The sequence below is a fragment of the Geospiza fortis genome, unplaced genomic scaffold (genome assembly GCF_000277835.1).
Source record: "Geospiza fortis unplaced genomic scaffold, GeoFor_1.0 scaffold407, whole genome shotgun sequence".
Lineage (NCBI taxonomy): Eukaryota > Metazoa > Chordata > Aves > Passeriformes > Thraupidae > Geospiza > Geospiza fortis.
This window is the reverse complement of record NW_005054507.1, coordinates 586,079-598,534: the sequence shown is the minus strand read 5'-3', so window position 1 is coordinate 598,534 and position 12,456 is coordinate 586,079. Positions and strand designations below refer to the sequence as shown.

At 45.0% G+C, this 12,456-nt stretch overlaps 1 protein-coding gene across 1 annotated transcript in view; it reads right to left on the bottom strand.

Annotated features, from left to right (window-relative positions):
* Positions 1 to 12,388, bottom strand: part of FN1 (fibronectin 1) — a gene marked incomplete at its 5' end in the record, with an annotated part of 52,086 nt that extends 39,698 nt beyond the window's left edge. The window contains 9 exon segments of the mRNA XM_031063494.1: positions 676 to 828; positions 1,643 to 1,819; positions 3,258 to 3,437; positions 4,237 to 4,437; positions 5,857 to 6,015; positions 8,383 to 8,520; positions 8,648 to 8,779; positions 10,603 to 10,740; positions 12,226 to 12,388. Of these exon segments, the coding sequence (XP_030919354.1) occupies positions 676 to 828; positions 1,643 to 1,819; positions 3,258 to 3,437; positions 4,237 to 4,437; positions 5,857 to 6,015; positions 8,383 to 8,520; positions 8,648 to 8,779; positions 10,603 to 10,740; positions 12,226 to 12,388 (1,441 nt within the window).
* Between the last annotated feature and the right edge of the window lie 68 nt (positions 12,389 to 12,456).

Genomic DNA, 12,456 nt, shown 5'->3' with positions numbered 1-12,456 from the left:
TTCCCTATAAATTATATCCCACTTCAGCAGTGGTGTTAAAAGAGTCCTTTTCTTGGCCTCTTGACAGCAACCCCCCTGCCTTTTCCAGACATGAAGCCAATGCCGTGAGCTAGCTGTAGGATGATCAAATGTCTGTGCTTTTAAGTCTTCTTTTTTTGGTATTGCTTAAGTACTTCTCCACTTGGACCACTCACACAAACGAGTAAATAAATAAGAGTAATCTCCATGCTTTCCTGCCAGCCTTCCATATAGATTAGCCAGCAAAAGGCTAATCCAGCACAAAGGAATTGAAAATTTCACTGCAGAACAATAAAATACAACAGCTCTGCTTTCAAACTTCAGACTAGTCTGGAGTTTTGTCTGTTCTTGAGGCAGGGAGGTGCCTATACTGAGCTCCATGTAAAATCACAGTGCTGCCAATTCCTATATGTAGACAAAAGGAGGGAGGGATATCATGATCAAGACAAGTTTTGCCTCTGCTTGAGAGCCTGGAATATACTTTTCCAGCACATAAACAAGACAAGAACTTCACAGCTCCTCTAATCTTCTTACTACTCCAAGCAGTAAACAACAGTTCCTGAGTGTGGGCTCAAGCCCACAATGACAGAAAAGAATACCAACTTCTGCCACCTCCCACTTAGAGTGAAGTGGTGATATCAACACGAAATTCAGTACCTCTGAGCTGTGAATAGGCAATGCAGGTCCATTCTCCACGGCCATTTCCTACACAAGTACATCTCATCATGTGGCCCATGTCATGCTGCTTATCCCACTGGTCCCCAACACGGTACATGACGCCATCGTTGGTTGTGCAGATTTCTTCATGGGCTGGGTGAGAAGAAAGCAAGAGGATATTTACGAGGCCAGAATTTACAAGATCTTGAGGACTGAGACCATTTGCAATGCCCCTTCATGCTAGGTAGTGGTTTCTGCATCTTAACAAGGAAACTTTAGGCACACACTCAAATTTATGTTCTCCAGCAGATCTATACGAGCAGATCTAATGATATAAACTTCTGAAGTTTTCAGCTGTAGAAGTACCTCCTGTTGCAAAATCCTGTGCAAAATTAAGGATTCGTTTATGAACTGATTCTATTCTTAACTTTATAGAAGGACTCAAAAATTACTGGGAGTATCAGAGAAACTTATAGGAAAAACTCCAAGCACCCAACATTATCTGAAGAAGTAGATGAAAGACAAGAAAAAAATTAACAGTAAATTCCAGCAAGTCTCACAACAAAAAAGTTAAATTCACCAAAATTTGACAAAAATAACCTCTACTGGCAACTATTTCTTTAGTCCTCCATACTCTGTCACAAGTAAAGTTTAATTTAAAAAAAGAAAAATAAACTAACTAGTATCATGGAGTATCAAGGACTCACACCAGCTGAAGAGCATGCCTACCACTGGCTTGTAGCAAAGAAGTAATGAAAATTGTCTTCTCCTGGCACTGTCTAAATCTCTGCTAGAGGTGGTCAGTGGGGAAAAAAAGGACAAAAGAAAACATGAGAAATGCCTTAAGGGTTTCAGGCTGAGACTCAGCTCATTAGAAGTCATCAATATCTGATCAACAACAGAGATCTTCACTTTCCAGCACAAAGAACCACGTGCTCCATAAGCCCTTTATGGCTCTCAGCCTTACCAGCCATGGGGCAGAAGCCAAACTTCTGGTCAGCATCGTAGTTCTCCGTGGTTCCACACCACTTCATGTTGTCCCTCCGTCCCTCGGAAGTGCAGTCGGTGTAGTTGCGGTTGTTGTACAGGAAGGGGAAGTGGCACAGAGCACCATTGGAATTGCCACCCCGTGTCTGGACCAAAACTGTACCAAAAAATGAAGGGAACAGATGCAAATTCAGCCTGTACTCTCTCTTAGCATGCATGGAAGAGCTTGGAAAACAAAACACTAGCACTACTTTTTCCCATGTGTGCCCTGTATATAATCCACAGGCCTCTTTTCTTGGCTTTAATTAATTCAGATGTGGAAACATAAGCTTTGCACGAGGTCAGCTCAGTTCAAGCTTTGCTCTGGAATGAGTTGCAGAGCCAGCCATGGGAATTCCCAGGAAACAGGGAAAACCAAAGCTTACTGTGCTTGGGAAGGAGCTTTGCAAATGCCTTCTCCCAAGGCCTAGGGAATGAAATAAACTCACAGCTCTCAGCATACCTATATTATCTCTGAAGCCATTTCCCAGTGGTGCCCCTCAGCTCTAAGGGAAGCCTTCACCCTCAGGAAAGGGTTACAGCTCAGTTATGTACAACAGGACAAGCCAAAACCTCTCTGCAGGCTGGAAGCTTCATGTTTTGCAAGCAGCAGTGGAAAGAGGGCTGTAATCTACCTGAACTAATCACCTCTTGAGCAACTCTGCTTTACAAATATTGGAGAACAACAAGACATTTACTGAGATTTTTCTATATCACATTTCTCTTTTCCACACTGTATCACAAGAAGCCTCTCTAAAACATGAACATGTACATGGACAGGGACAGAGTTTGGATGGTTTTTTTGGGTGTTTGTCTTTTTAAAAATGAAGTATTATAAGTGCTGCAGAAAAAGGCTTGACTTTTATCAGGAAAAAACAACCAAAGTAGAACAGAATTTTAAAGTCAGTGTCTATGCAGTGTAAGAAGCAGTATTTCATGTGGGAACATGAAATATTCTTTCCAAGGTCTCAAGAAGCAGCCTGGACACTGCTCCATGGATGTCTGACAGGCACTCCAGGAAGTACAACCACACAGGTAGACAGATCTGTGCTGTGAACACTCACCATCCACCGACAAGAGGCAATGCTGCTGCCTTAGTCATGCCCCAGCTCTTGATCAGTGACCACAAATCACATGAAGAGCACTGCTATATATGGCAGCCCGGCTAGACAGCCAGGATGGAGGGAGTGACAGGACTGCACAAACTGTACTCCATGGACATCCTCCTCTTTGCAGCCTAATATGGGCATTGCTTGAAGCAATTCACCCAAGCAAAGCCAAAGATAAGCGTCCCTTGGGCGAAAGCTCCACCATGACCAGGTACTCCCATTCTGAGGTCAGCTCAGAGAACAGGACTCAAAGGGTACATCTGTAGCACCCTCCAAAAACACCAAGAGCATACAAGTGCTCTGTTACCAGGCAGCCCTCCATTCACAGCCTCGAGTCCTTCCAGACTGCTGGAATTTGTTAGGCAGGCCGTTCCTGATTCCTCTGCTCCCTCCTCCATCCCTCCACCAGGGTCACATGCATGTGAAGGCCCTGTGAGGGGAGCTCACCGTTCTGCTCGGTACAGAAGGAGTATCTCCTGTCCTGCTCAAAGTTGGAAGTGGTGCTGCACCAGAAGTGCCCATCCGTGCGCCCTTCGGTGGTGCAGGAATAGAAGGTCCTTCCATCGTAGGTGAAAGGCAGCACACAGGGCTCTCCATCAGAATTGCCACCATACGTTTGGGTCACGGCTTCAGAAAGACAATCACAGCATTAGACTGCAGTTTAAAGCAATTCACAAATTTCAGAGCTCTAAAACAGCAACAGTCCCTCCAGGCCAAGTTGCTGGTTGCTGGGAACTCACACTGACTGCCAAGGAGCCGGGCCAATACACACCAAGAGACAGCTCCATAGCTGTGGCATTACTCCACATTCTTTTCCAAACATATATTATTGCAGCTCCATTTGAATGAAGTTATTAATGCTGCTCTCCAAGGGCGCCGTTTCCCCTCACCAAGTTATAAATAGCTCACTGGGAAACATTCCTGCCCTAAACAACAAGGCTTCAAATAACCAAAACATTTCGTCCCCACCTTGCACCTTTCTCCAGTACATCCTCTTCAGAGGACATTTCTGACATGCACACAAAGGGTACTGCTCCCCAAGGGCTCTGTTTCCCCTCAGCAGGTTATACACACCTCACTGGGAAACATTCCTGCCTTAAACAACCAGGCTTCAGATAACCAAACCATTTCTTTCCCTCTTGCACCTTTCTCCAGTATGTTTTCTTGAGAGGATATTTCTGACACACACACACAAAGGGTGCTGCTCCCTAAGGGCTCTGTTTCCCCCTCAGAAGGTTATATACAGCTCACTGGCCAACATTCCTGCCTTAAACAACCAGGCTTCAGATAACCAAACCATTTTGTCCCCACCTTGCACCTTTCTCCACTATGTCTTCTTCAGAGGACACTTCTGACATGCACACAAAGGGTTCTACTTGGAAATTAAGCCACAGGACAGTCCTAGAGACCTCACAGCAGCTCATACCTATCTCCTGGCAGCTGACTCCGTTGCCCAGGCAGGTGCACAGCATCTGCTGGCTGCCCTGTGTCTTGAGCCACTGCATGCCCACGGAGTAGACGACGCCGTTGTCGGTGATGCACTGCCCGTAGGGCTGGGGCTGGGGCTGCTGCGGCTGGGGCTGGTACAGCGCCGTCTGCACGTTCGTGATGCTGGGGGAGCCAGAGCCTGCAGCACAACGTGGCACAGAAGGGACATGTGGCACTCAAAGCTCAGCAACAGAAGGCTGCCATTAAGTGCTGAGATAATAAAACCTCAGGCACTCCAGCAGACGGAAGGCACGACACTCTTAAGCTTCCCGAGACGTGGCTTAATTATTCCACTTTGCAAATTTTGAAATTAGAAGAATGACTCCCCCTCTCTGCTAATGACAGCCTCTGGCTACCAACCCTGTAGAGTGGCTTTAGAAAGCATTTAGAAAGTCTTTTTCATACAACTGCTTAGAAAACAATTTTTTGGGGGGAAAAAAAAATTAGTTGAAGGAAATGTAGAATGGAAAAATCAAGATCAGTGACAAGAGAATAAAAATTAACAAGGGAGTAGGGAGATAAGGCAAAAAGATTAATTTTGAATTTTTCATTGAGAAACAAGAAGAATAATTTAAAATGTATTCTTTTACTCAGCAATTTTAAAACTTCAAATCAAAGTTTTTAGCATATTACGATTTGAAATAACACTGAGAGACAAAGAGGCTTGTTGTTGTCTACATCATATGAATTTTTGCTAATGATTCCCACAGGAACCTCCACAAATTCAGCTCGGCTGAAATAGGGGAAGTAATAATGGAAACCCTTGAAAATACTGTCATCCTTGAAGCGTTATTCATTTTGAAGTTCAGACCTTCTGAGAGTTTTGTTAACCTGCTGGTACCAAACAGTTAAAGGTCATTTACCAAGAAAAATTTAGTGTAGGCACTGCAGAAAAACAGAAGTTCTACATTGCACTCACTGATAAGAAACCTAGATCCTTAAAATGACAAAAAAAAAAAAAAAGAATTTAGGAGCTGAAGATGTAAACCTTGGGCAGAAAAAATATGCTACCCGTAAACTAGGCAATATTTCATACTGAAATTACAAGCTATCTCATGTACAGATACTAAACAGCATTGTATACATTCCTTGACATTTTTGGGTTTTTAAGCTCAGCCATTAGTAGGTGTATTTATCATGTCAAAGAAACCAGATGGTCGCAGTGGGGTTTAAATAAAGGACATTTCAAGAAAGTTACCCTGAGGGGAATACATAAAGTTCAAACATTAACTTGGAGTGCCATGCTCCCAAGACAAAGATAGCTCCTGTGGATGCAGGGCCCTGGATGTGATTTACTGCCCTGTGATTGTGCAGGCAATCCCATCTGTATGTGCCAGCCCCATTTGTGTATGGGAACAAGGTACCAATTAATCTTATCTCCACATGCAATAACAAGGAGCATCTTCTGAACTCTGACCCTCTTTGCTGCTGATCTTTCCCAGACAAGACTCAAAATACTTGAATTAGGATGGAACAACTCAACTCCAAGTCCTAACCTGTCAAAACATGCCATTCCTCTTCCCCTTCCCTCTGTTCCACGCCATGATGTGCCACTTACCAGTGCTGGTGGTGTGCAGGGCTGTGTGCCTCTCACACTTCCACTCTCCCCTGCCATTCCCAGTGCAGACACACTGCAGCAAGTTGCCTCGGTTGTCCTTCTTGCTCCAGGTGTCTCCAATCCTGTAGGAAGTCTTGGTGTCGTGGTCATTGCAGCGATCTGTGTGAGGAACAGGACTCTCAGCTGGGCCTGCACTGGGCAGCTCCCAGCACTCCACCACCAACTCTACCAAACAAACTCCTCCTTTAAAGCCTGAATTAAAGGCCCACCTCATTCTCTGGAGCCCACTACTGCAATTCCTACATGAACTAAACTGCACAGGCTGAGAGCATCCCAAAATCCTGAAAGATTTCCATTCACTTCCAGAACTGTGCTTTCACTTTGCAGCCATTGTCAAAATGAGCTACTTTTTAAAGCCATTCTAAACTCACTCTGTCTAGCACGCACCCCTAAAGCTAAACTTGTTTTAATGATCCTTTCTTTTTTTTCAAGCAAAAAACAGGAGTCTTTGCAGCTTGGTCATTTCATACACAGGGGACATTTCAAGTTCAGGATTCTCTCTCATATGGAAGGGACTAAAACCTGTTTGAGGGTAACATGTAAAATCCCATTTCTTTCAAAAGAAGCCTGCATGAAGCTGCAGAGAAGTTAATACAAGCTGCTCAAGTAATACCAGGAGTACCAGACTTTCTAAATCTCTTTAATAACCCACAGCCCCCGATGAATTGAGCAAATGGGTTCAAAGGACAGCACAACAAACTACTTTTGTCTGGATGCCAGATCCACATGGATTAGCTAGTTCTTCTTCCATTACAACATTTTACCTTCTTATTCAAGGGAAACTTGATACAGTGGCTCAAATATAATCACAGATCAATGAACATGGATTTATGAAGAACTGTGGAAGGACAGATGCATTAAGCCAGATTGCCACTGAGAGAGCACATGGGACAGAATGTGAATGTAGAAAACATGTTACTGATTCACACTGCTAAGAATGACCAGGAATTGGGCATTTGCCAGAAGTATGGTAAATTGGTGAGGTATTCATCATGCAATTTTGCAAATGTGAAAAAAATGTGTCTAATGGACACACTTCTCAATGAAAAGCTGAAATGTCACGGAAGCAACCAGCTGTGATTCTGGAAAATGCTGGCCATAAAAGATACATAACAGCAGCACACACTTGAAGAGTAATGTCATTTTGTGGGCTAGAGGTATCATTTTATAGACATAAATTTGAATTTCTCTATTCAAATGTAATTGGAAAACAAAATGAAAAATGAACAGCTCCTTATACTGCAATTTCCCCCACAATACAACAGCACAGAACTCAGTGATGGAAAGAAAGCTACTGCCAAAAGCATTTTATTAGTAGTAATAAGTCCTCCAAAATTCACAAACAACACATTCTGTTTTATTCATTCCCATTTGACAGCTAATGATTTTTCCCCACATATCTTTAACTGACTTAATATTGTCAAGGCTGGATTGATTTTTATAGCTTATTTCTTGACCAAGACTCTCCAGATCTTCCATTTTCATCTCAACCCTCCTTAATGTCTTATTCTTTACTGCTGTTTATATCATCAAGGCTGCTGTTCATATCAGCAAAAATCCATTATTTGTGTGCCCCAAGGGAACTGAATATGAGGCAATTGAAAGGCTACAGAAGAGTTTCTCAAACCTTGCATAACCAAGGTGTAAGGTACAAAGTTAAACTTTCTTGAGGCAACTGGTGTAAACCTGAGACAGAAGTAAGGTCTGTGGTAGAGCTAACAGGACTGGAACAGAAGGTCAATAAACAAGCAAGATTTTGGGTTTTAAAAGTCCTGTTTGCTCTGCAAATACAAATAAAATGGAGAATTTGCGGTAAAGTCCCTCAATGATGCAAAAACTTAAAAAAAAAAAATCACCTGTGCTGCTGGAGCGGGAAATGGGGTGGGAAAAGCAATAGGTGAGATGGTAGATCAGGCAAAACAAACCCTGGTTTAGCTAACAAATAAACAGTAATAGAGAGAAAGAAGTAAGAAAATATTTTAATCTTGCAGATCCTACTGTTGGAAAGGGTATTTAACCTAAAAACCACTCAATTGTCCCTCAGAAGGCTCCTTGAAAGCACAGAAATTCATGTCCTAGGCTAGATGCTCTGCCATTTTGTGGGCCAAGCCATTTCCCTGATTTCCTGGGAGATGCCTGGCTGTGGCTCAGCTGACATCCAGATCCCTTACACCTTTCTCTCTCCATGAGATTAAACCCCCAAATAATCCAGGAACCCTTGTCCCAGCGCCGATGAACAGCTCTGGGGAGTGTGCCCAGACAGCAAATGGTGACCAAGACACCACCACAGGCCTCTGTCCCCTCGTCTGTTTCCCGCCACTCCTCAGGGGATACCCGTCCCTCTCAAACTACTGTTACTTGCACAGGGCAAACAAAGGAATAACTTTCCTTTCCCATGCAGGACGAAAAGTAAGTAGGAAAATAAAAAAAATAAGTAAGCTAAATGAAGCATAGGCTGGCACTTACTTCTGGAGGTGCAGGTGATGCGGCCGCTGCCCTCACCGAGGCAGGTGCAGTCCACCATCATCCAGCCCTGGTAGGGCTTCTCCCAGGTCTCTCCCACCACATAGGATGTCCCGGCCGTGTTGTCGTAGCATCGCTCGGCTGTGAGGGGAAAGCGGATCAGAGCCCGCCCAGGGCATTCCCACACGGGGACACCTCAGGGAGGATGAGGAGAAAGGGCCCACACACCCTGAGTGCGCTGAGGGAGGAGGAAGGAGCAGCCACTTACCCACAGGCTTGCAGGTCCACTCGCCCTTGCCGTTGCCCAGGCACACACACTCCAGCATGTAGCCGCCTGTTTCGTGGGGCCGGCGCCATGTATCGCCGATCTTGTAGGACTGGCCGCCCTCATGGCAGCGATCTGTGGCGGCACACAGGGGAGGCGAGGTGAGGGACACGCCAGGGACGGCATGGTGGTGACAAGGTAAGGGCCATCTGGCCAGGGGCAAAGGGGGTAAGCTGGGGTAAGGGCAGCAAGAAGGAGGAGGGACATGGAGGAGAATGAGGGGGGACATTGGCCTGTAAAATGGCGCTCAACATTTCCCGCCATTTTCTGTTGGAGCCCACTATTTTCTGCACTTCCCAAGCCCTGTCCTCTTCCCTCAGCTAACTTCTCCATGTTCCAAACCCCAGCTGATGAAAAGGGAATGCCAGGGAGTGATGAGGCCGTGTTTCTCCCTCAGACCCTGCTCTCGGCCTGAGGGCTGCCGAGAGAGGGTTTGCCTCCATCTTGTTTGAGGCAACGCCACTTGGGCTTCTCTGCGGCCATTCATGAGGGACATGGTGGCCAGGACATCATGTGGAGGATAAGGAGGTGCTTGGTGTGACAGCCTAGCGGGAAATTAGACCTCTTTTGTGACAGTCCAGTAAGAAATCAGACCTCTTCTGGGGTTTGGAAAGCCTGCCCGGGAAAGGCAGATTCCCACCCATCAGTGCCCCACAGCTCTGAGGCAGCTCAGGCTGAGGGAGGGCTGCATGGTGCAAGGCAGTTCGCAAACACAGGGTTTGTTTCTTTGGAAGAATCCAAGGGAAAAAAAAAAGGAAAAAAACCCCACATCCCATCGTTTATTAAGAGCCAGTAAAATGTTTTGTGGGCTCATTTGTGAAAGTAGGGAATCTCAAAGCTCTGAAGATTGATTCAAAGCCAGTTGCAGCCAGTGAGACTCTCCAGTGAGCTCTAAACCAGGCTGATGATGAGGAAACAAGGCTGCTCTTACACTTGCAATTTCCTTACTGACTCTTTTTCTTACAACACTTATCATCCCTGCCCAATAAAGTGCCATTAAATTCAGAAGGGCTCCAGCTTTACTTGTTAGATTTAATGCATTATTTTTTTCCCATGCTACAATGATGGCTGGTTTCCGAGTCTTCTGTGGCAACACTACTAAGGTCTGCATGTGTGTCTTAAACAAGAAACTGGATACTTTTAACAGCAAGACTTTTCTCAAAAGGTACCTCAGAGACTTTGAAATCTCAGTCTAAAAATCCTGACACACAGCAATCTTCCTCTGGGCTCACAGAAAGTCCAATTATGAACTAAGGGGAAATTGTGAACAATTCAGTGACTCAATAAGGAAAGGATTTCCAGACAGAGACATGAAACAGGAGCTGGGGAGAAAGGACCAAGGGAAGAGAGAAGAGCAAGAGGAAAGTATGGGTCAGGCTAGCAAAAAAGGAGTTGCAGAAACATGTTAAGCTGCTGTCTGGATATCAAATCCCAGTTCCCTTACAGACAAGTGTTGATGACATTTTTGGAGGATGAAGGACTGGCTCTCAGGTAACATTCATTTATTATCATTTATTCTGAGTAGTCCCATTAATGCTGACTGTGTTATTTTGACACACCAGCTGCAGAGCAGACTTTTTCTCCAGCCAAAAAACTACTTTTATACTTGCACCTGTGAAGATGTAATTCTTGTACATAAGTTACTAGCCTGTATGGCTGCACACTAACAGTAATTTTTGACCTATGTTTTCTCACACAGCACTTGACCTCTTAAATAAAAGAGTTTGGTTGTGCAAATGTACAGGGGACAAGGACTATTAATTTTAAAGCTTTAGTGGGCTTTGGATTAAACTCCAATGCAACTGTAGCTAACAGGCACTGGGAATAGTGTGTAAATTGCTCTGGAAAATATGACTCTAATGAACAAGAGGTCTAGGAAGAGGCTCTTAGTTACATACTGGCAATGGTGCAGCTGATTCTCCCACGTCCAGCTCCAATGCAAGTACAGTCCCAGATCATGGAGTCCTTGGGGCGCTCATAGGTCTCCCCGACCCGGTAAGTGGATCCAGTGTATTTGTCAAAGCAGGTCTCTTCAGCTATGAGGGAGAAAAAATTAAAATAAAATAAAATAATCAGCTTCATGTAACCACATCAGTAACATGCACAGTCAACAGAAACACATTCCTTGCCTCCTCACACAGATACTCCTTTTATCCTGGGGAATAATGCCTATGAGTCTCTTCTTTCCTCATGGGATGAAACAGCAGAGAGGAAGTTGGGCGAAATTTGCCCCCTCAAGGCCCCCATGATGCTCAACAACTTCAATAACCTCTTCTTCCCTCCCTCAGGGAACCAAAAGTTGCACATGGCAGGCATGCCTGAAAGCATCAATCCCAGCTGTTTGAAGCCAACAGGAGAGAAGACAGGAGGGAGCAAACAACCCCTGGAAACTGTGTGCTTTGTCATGCTAAACCTCCTCAATCTGACTTAGCAAAAACTGTGTAGATTAATCCCAAATTCTGCAGCAGTCCCACCAAAGTCAACAGCAAAGTTCACTACTTGTGCATTGCTCACACTGATGCACAGGTAAGTGATTACAGAACATGAGTGCTGCCACCAGACTCAAGATGAGAAGCAGAACAACTTTCTGCACTGCTGGGCAGATAAAGTTCATTGTGTCATAAGGAAAACTTCCTATTGGACTTCAAAACTGTAAAAACTGGGAATCTCTGCTGGGGAAGGAAAAGTAGATTGAACCCTCTTTTATGGAGTAAGGGGACTGAGTACTCCTTAAAATACTCCAGTTGTGAGGCAGGCAGCACACAAACCATGCAGAACAGATGGCTGAGATGCTCACATCTGTCTTACATGAACACTATCAGCCAGGAACCAGCTTTTCATCTCTTCTATCTCCAGAGCAACATAAAGGAATTATGGCAAACCAGTGGCTTCAGACCAATAAATACAGATAGATTGCATCTGATAAACTGAACTACACCGAATCCTGGAGAGACACATCCTCCAGCAGACTTTGCATTTAAACTTCTTTCTGTTCCCTAAACTTTTTCTGCACAGACTAAACAATCTCATTTTACACTCAATTATAGAAAGCTCACAGCAAGGCCGGGAGGCTGTGGAAAGTTGTAAGTTGAAATATTTTTAAACAAGCTGACGACACTGCACAGCTATGAAAAGTTGGGGTGAAGCAATCAAACAGAGCAGAGCCAGAGCTGCAAAGTGACTCCAGATTTGAACTTCCCCGTGCGAGTCCAGGAGTCAGTTCAGTTCATTATAAAGAAGAGGTTGGCTCCAAAATTAATGTTTAGATCCAATCCTCCAGAGAGATGAGTGATGTTTGGCTCAGGGTTCTGGTGGCAGGCCCATCGCTAATGAAAAGCATTTCTTAAAATCCCAAGCCAGATCTTCAGTGTAATTGAGTGTAGATCCCATTACTGACCCTAAGTACCAAACTTCAGTGGAAAGCCTGGGCTGCCAGCCCTAACTCGTACAAGGCTTGGGTTACTCGGCACCAAAAGCCGCGCTGGGGTCTCGACGCAGACAAAAGGGGCCACCAAACTTACGTTCGGGCTTGCTCTCGCAGTTGAACCCTCGGCTCCCACCGTAGCAGGTACAGACCAGAGTGTTTCCCAGGTAAGTGCGCTCCCACTGCTGGTTTATCTGATAGTATCGTCCATTGTCATAGCAGGTCTCTGGGGGGAGAGCAGGAGGAACGGGGACGCAGAGGGGGGGAAAGAAAGCAAAGTTCGGCGTTACCGAGGGCAGCAGCCGGGAGGGAAGGGGCGCGGGGCGCA